General features: G+C 53.5%; 1 protein-coding gene across 1 annotated transcript in view; it reads left to right on the forward strand.

Moving 5' to 3' along the window:
* The window catches only part of PAX8 (paired box 8), a 58205-nt gene that overhangs the window by 20259 nt on the left and 17333 nt on the right, over nucleotides 1-20613 (forward strand). Inside the window, exons 3-8 of the mRNA XM_081254574.1 lie at nucleotides 11082-11247; nucleotides 13667-13864; nucleotides 15236-15324; nucleotides 15607-15732; nucleotides 15971-16146; nucleotides 20408-20528. Of these exons, the coding sequence (XP_081110700.1) occupies nucleotides 11082-11247; nucleotides 13667-13864; nucleotides 15236-15324; nucleotides 15607-15732; nucleotides 15971-16146; nucleotides 20408-20528 (876 nt within the window). The remainder of the gene's footprint in view (nucleotides 1-11081; nucleotides 11248-13666; nucleotides 13865-15235; nucleotides 15325-15606; nucleotides 15733-15970; nucleotides 16147-20407; nucleotides 20529-20613) is intronic.

Below are 20613 nucleotides of genomic sequence, written 5' to 3' on the forward strand. Positions count from 1 at the left end.
CACTCCGATGGAGGGCTGTGAAGCAGGGAGGTCAGTGGAGAAGAAGGTAGGGGATAGTGAAGGTTCCTGAGAGGTGATCCTGAGCGGCTTCTGTCCTGGGAAACATGATGGCCAGGATGCGGGATGCGTTTTAGCTGCCCCAAAGCTACATCCGCAGAGAGAAGCCTTCCCCTCTTCAGGAAGAGGAGGGAGTATGTCTCCAGTCTGGGAAACAGGGTTGGAGGAGAGATGGTGCCCAATATGAGTCACAGGAAGAAAGTGGCCCAATGCTGTTTGGCGTCCTGGTACGCAATCTATGGGATCTGAGAAGCTTCCAGAGGCCTCCAGAAATCTTTTTTTTTAGAAGATGTTGGGGGTAGGAGTTTTATTAATTAATTTATTTATTTTGGCTGTGTTGGGTCTTTGTTTCTGTGCGAGGGCTTTCTCTTGTTGTGGCAAGCGGGGGCCACTCTTCATCGCGGTACGCGGGCCTCTCACTATCGTGGCCTCTCTTGTTGCGGAGCACAGGCTCCAGACGCACAGGCTCAGTAGTTGTGGCTCACGGGGTCTAGTTGCTCCACGGCATGTGGGATCCTCCCAGACCAGGGCTCGAACCCGTGTCCCCTGAATTAGCAGGCAGATTCTCAACCACTGCGCCACCAGGGAAGCCCCAGAAATCTTTGAGACAGCCCCGAAGGGTAGCCCAGCCTGGGAGGCCTTGGGCGGGGTGACCCCTCTGGGCTCAGAACAGCACATTTCGTCCCACTTACCTCCAGCTCTCTTCAGCCCCCTCATTTCCGAGCCTTCCAGACTTTCGGGACAAGTCAGGGCCTCTCATCAAGTACTTTTCTGAGGGAGCTTAGAGATCCACTGACATTTACAGCAGCTCCAACCCTGGAAATCCACTCCCTGGGTCCCTTCCTGGGAGGGGAGTGACAGAGTTAATCTAAGGGCTGAGGGAGGTGGATAAAGGCCTTGAAACCACACAGTAAAGCCAACCAGATTAATAGAAGAAGAGAGAGGGGGGTGGACCATTAGGAAGACAAAGAGAAAATCATGCCGGAGCAGTAGAAAGGGAAATCTAATATCAACTAGGGAAAAATAAATGGAGATTAGGGCAAACAAATTAGCTTTAATGGGTTCAATGCTAATACAAGAATAACAGCCGAGCTGCGAATGCCTTTGAGGGGAAGATGGGACAAAGAACCAGAGCAGTCATGCAGGCGATGATAAGGACGGTGCAGGGAGGGGGTTCAGGCAAAGGAGTGAGGGGCGGGGGGAAGGTAGAGAGGAGGGAAAGCTCAGGGTGAGTGGGTGGGAGAGAGGTGCAGGGGAGGGGCCTGCTGTCTTGGACAGGAGTGGAGGGGACTGGGGAAGGGGCTGAGAAGAGCAGGGGCCATCAGCAAGGGATGGAAATAAAAGCCAGCAAGGCAATGGGAGGAGACCGGGGACAGAGGAAGAAACCCCCCGAGCAGCAAAGACGGGGTAGAAAGGGAGCGCGGGTGGATGGAAATCAAGAGAGTGGAGGAGGATCAGCCAACGTGGAAGAGGGAGAAATTTAATGTAATTCCGTTCATTCTCTGGCTAAAGAAAGTCATAGAAAAGGAAAAATTCAGCCCCAACCAAATGAAAACCCAGAGAGGCTTCTGAAGTGGGCTTCGCAATGCACGCATGCTTGGTAGGTGACGTGAAGACACATGCGCCCTCAGAGAAGGGTCTGACTGTCCATCCAGAATAACCACACGCTGCCAGGGGCAGTGCCGGGACATCCGGGAGCCCTCAGCTTGAGTCTCAGTTCTGCCCCTGTGCAGCCTTGGGCAAAGTTACAGACAGTCTCTACTTTTATCTCTCCATCTGCAAAATGGGGATAATGTGCTGTTATGGGAACTGAATGAGAAGATGCACTTAGGGAGCTCAGCCTGGCTCCAGAGTGAGCCCCTCCCACCATGCTGGCTGTCAGTCTAATTCCGAAGCATTGACTCCTGGGAGAAGGGGGGTGAATACTGAAAGTAACCCTTTCTCCCTTCCTCCTTCCCCTCTTTCCTCTTTTTTTTAAGTCCAATCTTGGTAAAATACCAGCCAAGTTTGGTTCTTTCCCACCTAGAGACTAATCCAGGGGACTGTCTCCTTCCCTCCATCCCTGCCAGCCCTCTCTACCTGTTGGACATGAAAAAATAGGGCTGAACCCTCCTACCCTCTGGGCTGATCTAAGTCAAGAGCATGCAAAGAAGCCAGACTTCTTCCCTATTATTCCAAGGGCTCTGGGGGACCCTCAGACCTGCCAGAACTTCAGAGTGTAGGAGGCCGGAAGCTGGTCCTCATGGTCTCACAACCTGGGGGCCTCTTGTGCTGAATTAAAGTGCATGGAGGCCCCACAAGAGGGACAGTGGCCAACAGGCCAGGAGAACAAATCAACAAGAACAAGCCCAGGAATCAATGAATAACCACCTAGCAGGGAACCCAGGAGGGGAGAGAGGAACTGGGATTACTTCCTGCCCCTCAGGGCATCCCGGAACCTTGCCCTTTGCTCATCACTAAGGATTTTGGAAGAGGAAGAGCAGAAAATGATCCAGGCAGGAAGATAGGGTAGATGGGGTGGGAGAGCTTTGCCACTTGCTGAGAAAGTAAGTTCATTACATTGAAACCATTCCCAGAAAACTATACCATCCAAGAGGGCGGAGACCCACCTGTCTTGATCCCTAGGTATCCCCGGAGCCTGGAGCCGTGCCTGGCAGGGGAGCAGGTGGTAATGGAGAATGTTTGTCTGAGTGCTATATGGGCACTGTGTTACGTAGATCACACAACACACCTAGGAAGAGAGGCGGAGAGAGGTGAAGTCCATGCCAAATTCAGAGGTGGAACAGAGGTTTGAATGTCAGCAGTCTGTCTCCTGAGCCTGCTCTTCTAACCTTTACCTACACAGATTCAGTGCATGAAAATAAATGAATAGATGAACCTCAGCCGCTCATCAGGGTGAGAGGACAGATTTGCAAGCTGCTTATCAGTTTGGGCTTCTATGCGGGACTGATAAGTGGGCCATGTGATGGGGGTGGAAGGCTGGAGGATGGTACAGGGCCTTCCTCTTGTTGCATGTGGTTCTTGTCAGTGTTGCCTCAGCAGCAGGTGATCCAGAGACCAGCAATCCTGGAACCAGCCTCCTGTGCCCCTCAGATATACCAGCAGCAGCCAGGAGGTGCCTTCACCTCGGAGGTCCAAGCCCCAGCTCCCTGGGCCCCTCCTCCAAATGTCCAAGTTCTGATAACTCCAGCCTCTTCCTTTGCTTCCCCAGTCCTACGAATGGTGGCTTCTTCCACAGTTACTGTCTCAGGGGTACCCCAGTGCTCCTCTGTGCTCTTACAGCCTCCAACGCCTAGAAAAGCAAGTCCCTCCATGAAAGCCCCTCTGTTGAAATACCTAGAAACAGGTCTGTGTTTCCTGACTAGCCCCTGACTGATGCTCTACTTAAAGGTCTGAAGAAACAGGATTCCAAGACTGGCTTGGTTGTGTACTTGGCCTTGAACCCAGAACACAGTGCTGAGCTCCCCGGCAGTGAGATCTGGGATAGCAAATCTTTTTACTGATAGGACCCTGGCAGACATCAAGGGGTAGCACCACCCTGCAGCCCTGAGTCAGAAATTTGTCAAGTGGGCCTCTGAGTCTGGGATGTCCGAGTTCCCCAGTGGGATAGCTTTTGCTACTAAACAGAGGTCCTCCCTAGCTGGAGCTGTCTCTCGTGATTCTTTCCCTCGGTGCATGCTGAAATCTCGCCACCGGAGCTATAAATTCCTTATCATTCTCCATAACCCTCTACAGCCAGGGTTAGAAGGAAAAGCCTTCCCAACTTAGAACCCAAAGACTCAAGTTGGTGACAGTTTTCTCATCGGTGTAAACTGGTGACAATAGCAGTCATCTCACAGAGTGCTCCTGCCAGATCTACAGGGCAGTGTGTGGGCTGTAACGCTCCCTGCAAAGGTGTGAGCCCCGCAAGTGCCACACATTTAATGTTGACCTTGAAGGTTGGATGTAAAAGCCAACAGGAAGGTCCCTGCATTCATCCCATGGCTCCTGCAGAAGGAAGGCAAACCTCTCTTTTCCTGTGCCACAATGTCTGGACTCCCTTTTTTTTAAAAAAAAACAACTTATGTCTAAGAGTATATGTCTTTGAAAGAGACCGAATTCTGCTGAGGGCAAAGAATGTGTGGGCTTCACTCAGCTTGCTTTGGACCTGCTTTCCTCCCTCCCTCCCTCTCTTCCCTCCCTCCCTCTCTTCCCTCCCTTTCCTCCTTCCTTCCTTCCTTCCAGGAATTAACTTAACCAGCATTTAGTGGGTACCTACTGTGCATCAAGCATTATACCAGATATTACGGTTTCAGAGATAAAGAAGCCAGGCAGAGAGAACAGCATGTACAAAGGCCCCAGAGCAGGAGGAGGCACCAATAGCTCCAAGGTCATGCACAAGGCCCGTGAGGGTGTGGAGCGGAGAGTGTGGTGGAAGGTGGCATGCGATGAAGCTGAAGGGCAGGTTTTTTTTTTTTTTTTTTTTTTTTTTTTGCGGTACGCGGGCCTCTCACTGTTGCAGCTTCTCCCGTTGCGGAGCACAGGCTCCGGACGCGCAGGCTCAGCGGCCATGGCTCACGGGCCCAGCCGCTCTGCGGCACGTGGGATCTTCCCGGACCGGGGCACGAACCCGTGTCCCCTGCATCGGCAGGCGGACTCTCAACCACTGCGCCACCAGGGAAGCCCCGAAGGACAGGTTTTATGCGTGCATGGCAGCTGGTGTCATGACCAACCAAGACAACCCTAGAGGAGGTGCCTCTATCACCTGGAGATTTCCGATAGGAAGTTGAATATAAAAACGGAGGAAAGATCTGGGCTGGAGATACCTGGATGCCCACGATGCCATCAGTACAGGGGTGGTAAGTAAAACAACAAGAGTAGGTGAGATCACCATGGATGATGTTGTAGAGTGAGCATAGCACTGGGATCTGAGAGAAGCCTGGGAAAAAAAGAGATATCACAGAACAAATGAGGGAAGAGAGCTGCGTTAAAGAGAAACACAAGGAACCGGGACCAAGGACCAAGCCTTGTATGGAAGCCTCTTTAAGAGGGAGGGCTTAGCGCCCTCCACCACCTGCCGTCCACCGAGTTCCTAGCATCTGAGCACCTGCTAAGCATGAGGCACGTCGTGAGGTGACCCCTGAACAGCAAGGGAGGAAAGGAAGGAAATAGGAACAGCCAAGTGTGACTACTTATTGAGAAATTTGGTTGAAAACAACAGGAAGGAAAAGTTTCATAGTCAAGGGGAGGTTCTGTTTTGTTTCGTTTCGTTTTGTTTTGTAAGCAGGGGCTGGGGAGGCAGTATAAATGGATTTAATTGTGTGTGTAGGTCCAGGCGATGGACCTGGTCAAAAGGGAGACGTAACTCATATAAAAAACACGGGAGGGTGGTGTATGGAGTAGGGTTCCAGAACAGGTGGAAGGATGAGGAATCAGTGAGAAAGGGACGAGGATCCCATCGGCAGCTTTACCAACCGACTGTCTCTCTTCTCCGGTTACCCTTGGGAGAAGTGCAAGGCGCAGAGACCAAGGTCATGCAGCAAGTTGAGGGTAAAGCCAGATGCACAATGCTGCTTCTCGGTGGGCTGGCCCCTCTGTCCTAATCCAAGGGTCTAATGTGCCCAGGTGACCTATCACCTCATAGATGCTGGAGGGAGCCGGAGTGTAGACTTGGGGTGGAAGGTGGGACAAGAGGTTGGAACACTGGGTTTCCATGGTCCTGGAGCGTTTTCTTTAGGAGTGTTTTGAGGCAGAGGCCCTGGCCTTTATTCCAGAAGGCACCAAGCCAACGGGGGCTGCTGTGAGGTTACAGTGGGAGATCACAGGCCTGCAGGTGAGCATGCTGGGGAGACATCACTGAACTGAGATTGTCAGAGACTGGGCAGTGCTGGCACCGCCATTCCTTGGGGAGAGAGAGTAGGCCTGGTGGCGAGATTTACAGGACTTCCCAAAGCAGCTGCTGAATCCCCCACTATAGTCCTGCCAAGGCTCGGATGCTCACCTTGATACTCTTTGGGGCTGAAACAAAAATCCCCAGGTAGTTAAGTGGAAATCTTCACAGCACATTGAACCACTGTCACTTTCGGACTGGGGAGGAATCAGACAGAAGGTGAAAGGGGGAAAGTATCCAATGATGGGACTCGAGGGTCCCGCGGTGGGGAATCCACTCACCAACCATCACAATAGCCCCTCACATTTGTAAAGCATTTTTCTGCCACGTGTATTTACTGCAACATTAATTAAACTTTTGTGACAGGTGCTAGGTAGACAAAGATGGGGCCCCTGCCCTTGCGAACTCATAAAGGAATCTAAACAGATCAAGGTGCTGTTCGGTGCAGCCAGCGCTGTAACTGAGACTTGGGCAAAGGATTATGGGCCACAGGGCCTTCCCTGGTGGTCCAATGGTTACAACTCTGCACTGTCACTGGAGGGGGTATGGGTTCAATCCCTGGTCGGAGAACTAAGATCCCCACATGCCGTGCACGTGGTGCAGCCAAGAAAAATACAATTAAAATTGAAAAAAGGATTATGGGGCACAGGGAAATTATCCTACATCTCAAGGGTCTGGGTATCCACACATGTAACAAGAGTTTGGGGCAATGACCTCTCTCTTGTCCTCCTACTCTCCCTACTCCTCAGAGCCCTGTAAGGAGTGAAGAATGACCAAAGAAAGGCCTAAGACCTCCCCAGATGGTCACTTTTCCAAAGTATACATTTCTGGACAGCAGCCTTCAGCCAGAGTTTTGCAGACTCCCTCGCTGTAGGCTCAGTGCTCTCTGCCGCCAGGCAAGTTGGCATCCCCTCGTGTGCGGACTTCACACTCAGAACCCACTTGGGGCCGGCCAGGCCATCTCGTCCTTCTCCTCCACCCTCCAGACCATACAAAGGGCCTGAACAAAGGGCCTTTGTTCAGAAAGCGTCAAACCTCTTCCTGGGTCACACCTTTCCCCGCTTCCCACTCGTTCCTGGCTTCCGGCCTCAGAGCCCACCCTGTCCACACGGATAGGTGGTCAGCATTGTGGGCGGCCGGGTCTTCCCTGGGTCAGGAAGGAAGGATGCACCCACCTCTGGGCGTTTGATGGTGACTCGCCCAAAGGCGTCTACTCCCCCGCACCGGACACAGGAGGGACAAAAGCCCTTCCGTGATGGGGACTGAGCTCCAAACCTCAAAGCAGAGGTCCCGTCTCCCTCTGCAGCCAGCAGGCTCTTTCCAAATCCTCCACCCTGATCCTCCGACAGCCACAGTAAATGTCTTTCCATTTCTTGAGAGCACCAAAGTCTTGTGTGTGGATTTTCTTCCTGTGGAAGCTTCGTCACCTGGTTACCTCCTGGTCATTCCACCCTTCAGCTTCCCTCTGACTGCTTACGGGCTCCCCTAGCATCTGACTTACGTCTTTCCAGAAACTTCTCCCCTAACATGGTGATTTCCAATTTATCTTATTGCATCCTTCCAAAGATTGTAATTTCCTTGAGGGCCAGGTTTCTTGTCTTGTTCAAGGTGATCTCCTCAGTGCTTTGATTCATGGTAGGTACTTGGTATATCTGTGCTGAGATCAAAAGAGATGAAAACTGTAATATACAAACAATAAGAATTATTATTCTAAGAAGATGGGGCTAAGGTGGAGGTGTACATGTAGTTAGTTATTCTCTGAAATTTTCTTTACCAGCTCTTGGCCTAGGTCAGCAGCAGACACTACAAATAGTGTTATTTAGCTTCCGTTCAGTGGATGGAAACACTATGGTTGAAAAAACCCCCAAATTTCTCAAATGATAAAATTAAAACAGGAAGTAAAAGGAGTGTAACCCTTAAAAAATTGTATTAAAAATATATGGAGAGAAAGACATATATGATATTGCTTATATGTGGAATCTTAAAAAAATGATACAAATAAACTTATTTACAAAACTGAAATAGACTCACAGACTTAGAGAACGAACTTATGGTTACCAGGGTGGAAGGCTTGGGGGGAGGGATAGATTGGGAGTTTGGGGTGGACATGTTCACAATGCTATATTTAAAATAGATAACTAACAAGGACCTACTGTAAAAAAAAAAAAAGACTACATGATAAAAAAAATATACGTAGAGGGATAAACAAATTAAGAAGAAGAAGAAGAAGAAGAAGCAGGCTTGGCGAAAAAAAGGAATTACTCCTCAAAAGGAGATTTAAAGAATTGTTTAGAAGAGTTTAAGCAACTTTACAGAATAAAAGAAACTGGTGAAAAAAAATGAAAACAGACAGAGTCAACACAGGAGTCTGACCCAATGCCCTTTGCACAGTAACACAAAGAACTCAGAAGCCAATAAAATAAAATAAAGCACCAGAGACTTCACAGTTTAGGAGCCAGAGCTATGAATACATCTTTCCCTCCATACCGATGCAGGCTGATCTAGTAAATAACCTTTCAGGAGGGTTCCTGAGAGTTTGGGTTTCTAAGGATCCTGATCAGCCCTTCAGGAAGATTTAGGACGATGGCCCACATGCTTCAATGGAGAAACAGGGTAGATTTGTTTTTAGGCACAATTCCTGGTTCATGCCACCAAGAAATGGCGTTTGGCTTTTTAAACCTATTACCTTTCTAGGGGTGAAGAGCTCCACCTGTAGGAACCCTCGTTTCTAGATGTAGAGAACCTAGCACAACATCTAAGCTCCATGGACCACGTGGGAGCCTAAATTCTGGAAAATGGGGACAAAGCTGGGAGGCCTTGTCTGTTTGGGTGGCTGTCTGGCGCCCCCTTGTGTTCAGTGTCTGGATCCAAAAGAGCCGAAAAGCAGCTCAGATGGAGTGAGCGTCAAATGGCTGAGCTATTTTCCACCAACAGCCTGTGGCCAATGAGAAGCCAGAGGAGCGGGCTCAGGAGTGGATGCAGGCCCCTCCGCTGACCATCTGGGATGTCTTCCCAGCCCTGGTGGAAGCACACTTGCTAGGACAAGCTGCCTAGCACGGGACAGGTGGAAGCAGTGCCCAAGGTAACCCAATTGTCTCCACCAGGGAGATGGATCATCGTGTCCCTCCTGCTGAGTGTTTTGCCAGCGGGCTTTTCCTATGGACTTAGTGCCCAGGCCAGAGGCGCTTATAGACTCTTTAAAAAAAAAAAAAAAAAACAGATATTCACTGCTCTGCTGAAAACAGCTTGGGCCCCTGAGGAGACATTGCAGGGGCAGTTTTGAACGTGCTACGTCAGTGGGCCGTAATGGGCACGGTGTGCCTAGCAGAGGTACATCCCACCCTCGGCCATAAATAACCCTTAACGGGCTGACGCAGAAAGCCTGGCACTGGCTCTTCCTCCTCCCCTGCCCGCTCCCCCTGCCTCCCACCCCCGGGGCTCTGCCATCCCAGATCACCAAATCATGCCCCTGGTGTGAAAAGACGCCCTCGGCTCCCGGGCAGTGGCACCTTCAGTGTGGAAGTGCATGGCTGGTGCCAAGCTTCCAGGGTCAGTTCTGGCCATAGAGTGGGGCTCACCCAGCAGCTCTGATGGGAGCCTTAATCCCTGGTTAGATCCTGGCTCTTCCTCATATAAGCTGAGTCACATCAATTGTCACTGAAAACCTCTAAGCCCCAGTCTCCTCATCGGCAAAAGGAAGATCTCAGGCCTGAACTTAACCCAACCTGTATCTAGGGGTTTTAGAGAGTTAAGTATGTTGATAAATCGAACAGATACCTTCTTGCCTCTAAGCCTTTGCACATGCTGTTCCCACTACCTGGAACAGTTTTCCTCCTCATCTCCTTCTCTAGTCTGACCTCTTTTTATCTTCAGTCTCCACTTAGACTTCTTCAGAAACCCGTCTATGGTCCCCTGAGCCTGGGCTTGGTCCCCTCCAGGGGTTCCCATAACCCCCTGCATGTCCCCGGTCCCACATTGACCATGTGGTATGGTCATTGGCTGGTCTAGATCCTCACTTGAACCCTATGAGCCCAAAGCAGGGATCACATCTGCATTATTCACCTCGACATCTGCAGGGCCTGCAGCGTTTGGCACGTAGTACACACTCAGTAAATATGTGTTGAATAGGTGGATGGGCTCAGAATGAAACACAGGCTGGGGCCAGAGGGTAGAGGCCAGTCAGGAAGGCAGCTAACGAGACAGGCGCACATCAAAGCGTGTCTACGTTGTGCACCACCGCCCACAGCCCGACATGTCAGTCCTGGAGGCCCTGGAACGTGGGCCAGTGAGGTCTCTGCCTTTGCCCTTGCAGTGCCCCTAACAGTGCTCGGGCCATTCAGGCCGGGAACCCACGGACAGGGCCCACTCTGTCCAAGCTCAACCTGAGAAGCTCTCCTTTTATTGTTTTGTGTCTGTGTTTCTCAACGTGATTGTGCTTAAAAATCTGGCCCTATGGGGGCTTCCCTGGTGGTGCAGTGGTTGAGAGTCCGCCTGCTGATGCAGGGGACACGGGTTAGTGCCCCGGTCCGGGAAGATCCCACATGCCGTGGAGCGGCTGGGCCTGTGAGCCATGGCCGTTGAGCCTGCGCGTCCGGAGCCTGTGCTCCGCAACGGGAGAGGCCACAACAGTGAGAGGCCCGCGTACCGAAAAAAAAAAAAAAAAAATCTGTCCCTATGGTTCAAAAGAAGAACAAGAATGAGAAACTTAAATACCACTGATTTCATCCTATGCCCTCATTTTATAGACGAGGAACAGAGACGCAGAGAGGACAGGGGGATTTTCCCCAAGGTCACAGAGCTCAGTATCAGAGTAGGAAGAGCCTGAATCCTCAACTCTTTAGATACTTTCTAGAGGGAGGGCGGGAGGTGTTGGGGTTGTTATTTGGAGGTGCTGAGCGTCTGAGAGGAGACCCCCCAAAAGGTCCTCAAAGTGGGATGTCCCCCCTCTGTGGCATCATACATGCCCCTCAGCCCGCCAACCCGAGCTAGCCCTCCTCAGAGGTGGGAAGCAGGACAGGGTGCAGCGGGAACGCCAGAGGGTGTGACCCACGGTGGGAGTTCAAGTTCAGGGGCTTCTCAACATCCAATGTCCACACGCAGGCTGACTCTCTGCCTGGTGGCCCTGACAACTGTCCCCCGGACTATTGTGTTTCAGGCCACGGAGGGCTGAACCAGCTGGGAGGGGCCTTTGTGAATGGCAGACCCCTGCCCGAAGTGGTGCGTCAGCGCATCGTGGACCTGGCCCACCAGGGCGTGAGGCCCTGCGACATCTCCCGCCAGCTCCGAGTCAGCCATGGCTGTGTCAGCAAGATCCTTGGCAGGTAAGCTCGAAATTCACCCCTCACCGCCCTCCCTCTCGGGGGCTCGTGGGGTGTCCTGCTTGGGCCCCTGCACAGGAGCTGAACAGGATGTGGTGGTGCTTCTGGGCTCTCCCGATCTGCTGCCCGTCTGTGGTTTCCTGCCCTCCTTCCTCATTTGTCCATTTCTCCTTCCTTTCATTTCTCCCTCCCCCGTGGTCTCCTTTGCCCCATGTCCCATTTTCTATAGACTTCTTTGTTCCTAAAGCAGAAGAATCTTCCCCAAAGGCTCTACCCCTGCTGAGACCAAGGGAAGGGAGCCACTGGGGAGGGGACACACGATCAGAGTTGACTCCCGAGGTCTAACCCCAGCTTGAGGGACGTCTGAGTTTGTGTTTCTCAAACCGTAACTCCCAGAGTATCTGCCACAGAAGCACCGGGGTTGCTTGAGGAAATGCAGATCCCTAAGCCCCAGGCCAGGCCTACAGCAGCCTCTCTGGGAGCCAGGTCCGGACGCTGTGATTTTTATGAGATGACCAGGTGACACTTACGGACACTAACTCCAGAGCAGCAGTTCACAGCCCTGGCCGCACGGTAGAGTCACCTGAGGAATAAAGAAATTGATGTCTAGGCCCCAGCCCACCCCAGTTAAGGCAGAACTTTCGGGGAATGAGTCCAAGTTTCAGTATAGTGTTAAGCCCTCCTCGAGTGATTCTAATTTCCTGCAGCCAGAGTTAAGAACTGCTAACCCTGGGCTTCCCTGGTGGTGCAGTGGTTGAGAGTCCGCCTGCCGATGCAGGGGACACGGGTTCGTGCCCCAGTCCGGGAAGATCCCATATGCCGTGGAGCGGCTGGGCCCGTGAGCCATGGCCGCTGAGCCTGTGCGTCCGGAGCCTGTGCTCCGCAACGGGAGAGGCCACAACAGTGCGAGGCCCGCGTACCACAAAAAAAAAAGAACTGCTAACCCAAAGGTTCAGGACGGACCAGAAGCAGCGAAGCTCTGGACCGACGCAGCCGTGTAGTCCAGCCTGGAGGGCCACTTCGGGTGGGAAGTGCCCACACACGGGGGACTCGGGGCTTCGTGTCAGCTCGGTGTACCTGTCTCCCTTACCCAACCTGTAAGTGGATTCAGGAGGAGTTCTGGTTCAAAAAGACCAAAGCCTGATCTGTAATTCAATGTGGAAAGCTCCGCTTTCCTGGCCGAAGTTGTCAGGGAAAAGCGTGGTCCCAGGCTGGGGTCAGGAGAGGCGTTCCCAAGATGGGCTGCAGTATCCCACGGAGGGGATGAGCGCCGGAGGGTGGTGACACATAAAGGGAGTTTTTTGTTTTGTTTTGTTGTTAAAGAAGATGTTGGGGGTAGGAGTTTATTAATTAATTTCTTTATCTTTGCTGTGTTGGGTCTTCGTTTCTGTGCGAGGGCTTTCTCTAGTTGGGGCAAGCGGGGGCCACTCTTCATCGCGGTGCGCAGGCCTCTCACTATCGCGGCCTCTCTTGTTGCGGAGCACAGGCTCCAGATGCGCAGGCTCAGTAGTTGTGGCTCACGGGCCTAGTTGCTCCGCGGCATGTGGGATCCTCCCAGACCAGGGCTCGAACTTGTGTCCCCTGCATGAGCAGGCAGATTCTCAACCACTGCGCCACCAGGGGAGCCCATAAAGGGAGTTTTAAAGAACGAGATCTTATTTCATGGCAGAAGAGACCAGAGTTTCCCCAAGGAGGGGAGGCAGGCTATCCTGCTGAGGGATGCGGGGAAGGGGCGTGGAGACCCTGGGAGAATAGGCTCAGCCTAGAGGGCTGGACGTGGCCAGGGCTCCAGGCCAGACTGGGGTTCCAGAGTCCATGAGGACCAGCCTCAACTTGAACTGTGTAACCTGGTGGGAAACCAGTGGCTGGGGGTATGGGGTGGGGTGGTGGGGCGGAGGGGTTTTATGGAGAACAAAGGTGAAACCATCAAGGCAGGGCAGAGGGCCCAATGACCCCGCTGGCTTCCTGGGGAGGGAGGGGTAAAACCAGGATGGCCAAGGAGAACAGTAAGTCATGCTTCAGCCAAGAAAAGCGGGACAGAGCAAACCGCCACCGTGAACCTGTACGTACCCACAGAGCACATTCGTCAAAGTGCCCTTTCTAAGAAGGGAGGTGTTTTGTGCCCCATAAGGTGCTCAGACGCAGGAGACTGGCCAGAGGGACGACAGGAAAGAGAGAAGCCAGGTATCCCTGGGTGAGGTCTATTGAAGAGAGTTCTGGTTTGGCAGCGGCATAAACCTACCCATGCAAGGGAAACAGGCAGTGCCGGGAACATCGTGTTGGAAGCCGGCCCTGGGGGCACGATTCACCCCCCAGCCCCTCCCCAGAAGCCTCGGAGGGGAACGAGAGTCTCTGGCTAAGTTCCTGCCCGAAGACCCCACCTGCTTACTGGGTACTTCTTTGGGGTTCTCTATTGGAGTAGGTACTACGAGACTGGCAGCATCCGGCCTGGAGTGATAGGGGGCTCAAAGCCCAAGGTGGCTACCCCCAAGGTGGTGGAGAAGATCGGGGACTACAAACGTCAGAACCCGACCATGTTTGCCTGGGAGATCCGAGACCGGCTCCTGGCCGAGGGCGTCTGTGACAACGACACTGTGCCCAGTGTCAGCTCCATCAACAGGTGAGCGGGACACCGCAGCCAGAGGCCGGGGAACCCGGGCTTTGGGGGAATCATGACGGAGACCTGGCTTGAGTGGAACGGAGCCTGGGAAGGGGCGGCATGCTGAAGAGTCAGGCCAGAAGTGCCCCGGGCCCAGGGCAGGCACCACCCCTTCCAGCCTCCTCACTGCCATGGGGCATCCCCACCCTCACCCCTCTCCTCACCGCACCGCCCCTCGCCCCGTCCCCAACCCAGACTGTACCCACTGCAGTCTCCTTCCCCACACATCACATCCACTTTCATTCAATAAAAGAAACTGCCTCTTGCATTGATCCTTTCTTGAGCGAGGCACGAGACCCCCTAACTGGGCCTCATCCAAACACCCACTCCTCTGCTTAGTCATTCAGTCATTCACTCACCACCTCAATCATTCATTCACTTGCTCACTCATTCATTCACATATAAGTCACTCACGTGTAGGCCCTGGGGACGCACAATCCTTGTCCATGTGGCCCTTACAGTCCAGTGGGAAAACACACTAATCGAGTCCTAATCAAGTGCCCATGCAAACAACTGTAAGAAATGCAGCTCTAAGTTTGGCTAAGGAGAGAAATATGAGGGTATTGAGCTGGCAGAGGGTGACTTTGTTTAGGGAGGTTCTGAAATGATGCCTGGAGTAAGAAATAACTAATAAGAGTTAACTAGGTGAAAGGGCGGGGGGGATGATGAAAGGAGCTCTGAGACAGCACGTGCAAAGGCCCTGTGGCGAATAGGCTCTTATACAAGAAGCTGAAAGAAAGCCAGTAGGTGGAGGAAGGGGAGCATGAAGTCGGCTGAGGTGGAGATGTGAAGAAAGGCTGCAGTTCAGAGGCTGGGCACCGTGCTACGTATTCTCGCCTCTGACCTAGAAGCAATGGGAAGAACCTTGGCAGACGTTAAGCCCGAGGCTGCCTTGCATTTCAGAAAGTCCACTCTGGCTGCAATAGAAAGAAAAGATTCGAAAGGGTCAATAGCAGAGAGGGGTGGGCCAGTGAGTGACCCTGGAGGGAGAGTTTGGTGCTGGCAGTGAGGGACGCAGAGAGGGATGGATGCTGGAGAGATTTACAAGGTCAAACCCACAGAACCTGATGGCGGGCTCGATGGAGGAGGGAGGGAGGCAGATGCTGAGCCCCACGTGCATTTATGCCTTGAGTGACCAGGGGGACTAATCGTGAAATGGGAACAGTGGGAAGGACCAGGCATGAGGAGTAAGGTCTCGGGTTTGAGTGTGGACAGGCTGAGTTTGAGGTGCCTTTAGATACCCAAGTGGGATCTCAAAAAGGCAACTGGATCTGGGGCATCCAGGAGCCCTGTTTCCTTCTCTTCTAAGGGCCTTTCTCGTCTTCCTTACAGAATCATCCGGACCAAAGTGCAGCAACCATTCAACCTTCCCATGGACGGCTGCGTGGCCACCAAGTCCCTGAGCCCAGGACACACGCTGAGTGAGTACCAAGGGTGCCGCAGGCACACCCAGCCCCTTGCACACGCACACCCATCGGCATACACACCCAGAGTCACACACAAACACGTCCACACAGACACACCCAAGTGTGTAGACGGAGCCCTTCCGTCGGGACACAGCCTCGCTCTGAAATATTCCGGGGTGGAACCACCTCAGGCAAGACCCTTGTCACCCGTGGTGCCCCCGACCCCTCCACGGTGGCAGCAGGGGCTCCGAGGGGTGTCAGTTCCACGTCCTGACCCTCCGTCTCGCCCCACTGCAGTCCCCAGCTCAGCCGTGACGCCCCCAGAGTCTCCCCAGTCCGATTCTCTGGGTTCAACTTACTCCATCAACGGGCTCCTGGGGATCGCGCAGCCCGGCAGCGACAGCAAGAGGAAACTGGACGACAGTGAGTGTTGTGGGAACCAGAGGGCAGGCTGGGGGCGCAGGAGGGCAGTTTGCTGAGGCTCTGATGGGACACAAGCCCCCTGCGGCCCAGGGCTTTCGGGCCGGTCTCTAAGCCACCCTGAGGCCCCGGAAGCCTGGTCCTTTCCCTCCCCTGAAGCAAGTCTGCTCCCCAGCTCGGGCCTGGGGGGTGGGTGGACGGGCCCCTGAAAGCTTTCTCCCTGCCTGGGGACACCCGCCAGGTGACCAGGACAGCTGTCGGCTGAGCCTTGACTCCCAGAGCAGTGGCAGTGGGCCCCGCAAGCACCTTCGCACGGACGCCTTCAGCCAGCACCACCTTGAGCCGCTTGAGTGCCCCTTCGATCGACAGCAGTACCCGGAGGCCTATGTTTCCCCCAGCCACACCAAAGGCGAGCAGGTGAGGGGCCAGCCGGGCGTGGGAGGTTAGCAGACGGTGGGGGGGGGGTGCCGGAGCAAGGCATGGGCTCTGAGAGTTCCCTAATCAGCCTGCGGCTCTGGAAGCAGCTAGGAGTTGCTTGATGGGCTCAGGCGCGTGCTTCCTGCAGCTCCAAGGCCGTCACAGGCTTTGTTTCACCAGACGCTAGCTTCTTCCTCCTCATCCTCCCAGCCCTGTTGCCTTCCCTCACCCACAGCCTCTGAGCTTAGGGCAATGCAGCCAACCATGCCATGCCCCTGCCGCGGTGACTTCCCTAGACGGCGGGGTCAGGTCCCACAGCAATAAAGCCGCAGCTCCGGCCTCTACAGCGTGACCTCTGCCAGCAGCTCCAGCCCCGCCTCGGGCCACTCACGCCTGCCCACCCCGTGAGCCTTGTTCACGCTCCCCATCACGCCACACTTGCTCACACCCCTCTGCCCCAGCACGCGGTGTGCCCTCCTCGCAGAATGCCTTTCCTCCCACTTCTCTGCCTGGAAAAATACCACTCGGCCATTATGACTCAGCTCAAGCATCACCTGGTCCACGAATCCTTCCTCGCTCCTCAGACATGCTTCATCTCGCCCGCGCCCCTGCTTCTGCACGTCCGGGTGGCTGCCCCCCAGAACTCACGGGGTAGTGTAATTGCCTAGTGGACAGAGATGTAAAGACACAGCAGATTTCTTAAGGACAGGGCAGCATCTCAAAACGTTTTTTTGTCTCCAACACCTAACACTGCGCCCCTCTTATAACAGATGCTCAGTAAAGGTAGATTGAGTGAATGCCCTGAGAAATCCAGCACAATAAACTACAAGCTACAAGGGAAGTTTTATTTCCGGTGCTCAGGGCAGGTGAAACGGCTTATCGTGGGCTGGCTTCTGTGAAAAGCTGGCAGAGATGTCCAAGGTCTCCCACAGAGTCCAACAAAGACTCCACACCTCCGTCCGAACTGCCAGGCCCGCTGGCCTCTCAGTTCATTATCTTTTATCAACACTGCAGTTGCAGTGTCTCCCTGCCTCACCCCACCTGGTCAACCAGCTGAGGATTCTCTAGGCCGGTGTCTGCTCAGCCCTCTCTGCACACGCTGTCATCGGATGCAGGAGTGAGGCATGCCCGTACATCTTTAAGATCTGAGTAGGCCAATGGTGACGATGCCAATAATCAACTGAACCGTTGCCAGTGACCCTCTGGGCTGCTGGGCCGATGCCAGCAACGCAGCTGGGCAGGCAATCTGCGTCAGCGATTTTATCAGCCTGGGCTGTAGCAACCAGGAGGGCTGCAGAGAAGGCTGGCCGTCAGCAGACCTGGGGAGAGGGCCCGGGCACTACTCAGCCGCAAGGCAGCACATGGCTCCCGGGGCAGGGTGGGGCGGGGGTGGGGGAGCCCAATGGGGCCACAGCGGTGGGCCTGCGGGAACCCGCTGTGTGAGACGGAGCCTGCACAACCCAGTGTCCTGGGAGAGTAGAGAAACCCTGCTGCTGAGACCCGCTGGGCCACAGAGCCATTTCCTGGCTCTGTTCCTGAGCCCCACAAGGGGCCCTGCTTGATTACAAGGAGCCCCGAGACCCAGCACCAAGCTGGCATATGTACATGGGCAGTCATGCAATGGAGAGTCTTGAGGCAGAGGGACCGCAGGGCCCACCCAGTCCAGTCTTCCCGTTTGTGTGGAGATGACCCAGGGCCAGAGAACGTAGAGAGGGCTTGGGGAAGTGAATGGTCGTGGAGCTCAGCCCTGCCGGCCCTGGTTTCCTTCAGATCCGTTCACTTCACCTGCTTTAAATACGATGCTCCTATGTGAGTTCTTATTTGAAGACTGGAAAAAGAGAGCCTGAAAACCACGGAACTACTCCAACCCCCCACCTTACAGATGAGAAGACAGAGGCTCCACCGCGCCCATAATTGATTCATTCCCCCCCTCAGCCAGTCACCTACTCCGTCCTCCATTCCCCTGCTCGGTGGCGAGCGGCAGGGAGAACCCAGCCTGTGCCCGGGGCTCCTTACCTTTCCCACCCTCGGCGCTGTCAGCACTGCTGAAGGAACACTCCGTGTGTCCTCACCGGGCACAGGAAGGCCCTCTGGCCTAGGGAGCCAGGAGAGAAGCACAGGTCCTCACACCTGACCTCAGGATGGGGCGAAGACATGGCCATCTCTTCTATAAAGTCAACAAGGGGCAAAGCATTCAACAGAAACGTCCTGTGGCCTCACTTCTGGTTGCTATTTTACCACCAGGCGTAGTTAGGAGTCTGCCCAGCCCTCGTTCCTCTATTTTACAAGTGCATCAAGAAGCAGATCAACAGAATGGGAATATTATGAAGACAGAGACTCAAGCATTGGGGAGCTTATGACTCTTCACATAACTCTGAAATAGCTATTTATTGAGCATTTGGGCTACCAAGCATTCTGGGCTAAGCATTTAATGTAGGTATATAAAATCTCATTTAATCCTTACATCAGCCTTGTGAAGCAGATTCTATTATCCCTGTTATACAGGTGAGAAAGCCAAGGCTCTGAGAGGTCAAGGAGACTAAAGCTACTTGGCTGGTCCTTGCAGATCCAGGGCTCAAACTCACCCAAGTCCTAAAGCATTGTGCCCTCTGAACCCCAATTCAAGTTCAATCCCAGTAAGAAATCCAGTCATCATGGGGATGTTTAAGCCATTCAGTGCAACATCCCCGAAATGTCTGACTATATAGGTTGGTTTGTCTTTCACTGAATTGCCTAAATTTTAGAAAGTTAGAGGATTCTGAGAAAGTATTTGGTATCAAATCAACATATCCATAAAGCCTTTTAAACTTTTCTTACACTCTCTAGAAGTTAGGCATCTTGTTCAATTTCATTAAGCCAGGCTCTAAGCAACTCCATCCTGCCTAGAAGCAGGAAGCCCCCTCGGAAGGCATGGAACCAGAGCGCCATTTAGTCAGTAATTGCTGCTACATGATAATGGTGCCCTTGTGGCCTCCAGAATTGACTGCAGCTTCCAGAAGTGCCTGGCACACCACCAGAAACTGCTGTGGCTCCTTGGAGAACCCAGCTCGATGGAAATCATTGAAAGCGATTGCCTTTAGAGGAGCCGTTATGTAACCACGGAGCAAGCCTTGATTTCAGTTTTGCACACTAGTTCACACAGGGCATTTGTGACGTGTGTGATCCATGTATGGGGAGCAGGTGTGAGCACACACCTCGTGCCCTGGTGGGAGGGAGTCATGGTGAGGGGTGATGTACCGTTGCCTTTAATTGAACAAGTTCTTCTTGGAGGCCATCTTAGGAGATGGCCTGCTCACGTCAGGGGAGGCCGAGTGAAATCTAAAATGAGGTCATAACTAAGAAGATCCCCAGGTACCTGATAAAGAATCTTTTAAACAAATTAACCCCCTACAATCTTCAAGCTGAATGTGCACATTTATATTTCCTTGGATATGGGGCGGGGGGAGAGAAATCCACCTATTCTGCTGGGGTATCGGGTGTGTCATTTTATTGAAGGAGAAAATGCCTGGGTCAGGAACTGCTGTCCTCGATTTAGTCTCTGTCTCATACGCACCTGGGACATTTACCTCTCTGGGCTTCAGGCTCTCGGCATATAAAACAGACCTAATATTGCTCACCCATGTCACAGGGCTGCTGGGGGCAACGGATCAGGATAACACAGGCAAAATCTAATGTCCGCTCTTTGCAAGTGTAAGAAGTGGTCATGATGTTACCCACTGCAGAGCAGCGGTTGACAGCATGGGCCCTGGAGCCAGACCCCTGGGGTTTAAATCCTGGCTCGGCCCCTGTGAGAGTGTGGCAAGTTTCCTGACCTCTCTGTGCCTGCATTTGTGATCTGGAGAAGAATAACTTAATGAATGGAGCAAAGCAACCTGAACAGTCTCCTGTGCCAACTGCCCCAGCCCTGCATCCTGTTCTCTGTGGGCCCAGACAGGGTGAGGAGACCAGGAAGGAGCCCAGCGTCCAGGCAGGGCGTGGTCCTTGGAAGGAGCTGCTCTGTTCTGTGCCTGGCCTGTGCACCACCAGCCGGCATTGAATTCCGGGGCTGCGGAAGGGAAGGTCCTGAGCCTGGGACTGGGAGGAAAACAGAAGGGCTGTGAGTCTGAGAATAAGAGCCAATTAAGCAGGCTAAGTGGAGTCGAGATTGAGCGGGAAGGGGGGACACAGGAAGGGAGTGTTTCCTGGGGAGACTGGGCCGCGGGGTTTCTAGGTGGGCCTGCGACCCACGGCCTCTGTGCACTGACTTCTTTTTGTCCGCCAGGGCCTCTACCCGCTGCCCTTGCTCAACAGCGCCCTGGACGACGGGAAGGCCACCCTGACCCCTTCCAATACACCCTTGGGGCGCAACCTCTCGACTCATCAGACCTACCCCGTGGTGGCAGGTACGATGCCCGGAATCTCCTGGGCCATGTGGCCCCAGCTGCCAGGATGGGCTGGAGGGCAGAGCTGGCGGATGGAGAGAAGGAA

Source organism: Mesoplodon bidens (genome assembly GCF_964165515.1).
Source record: "Mesoplodon bidens genome assembly, chromosome: 14".
NCBI lineage: Eukaryota > Metazoa > Chordata > Mammalia > Artiodactyla > Ziphiidae > Mesoplodon > Mesoplodon bidens.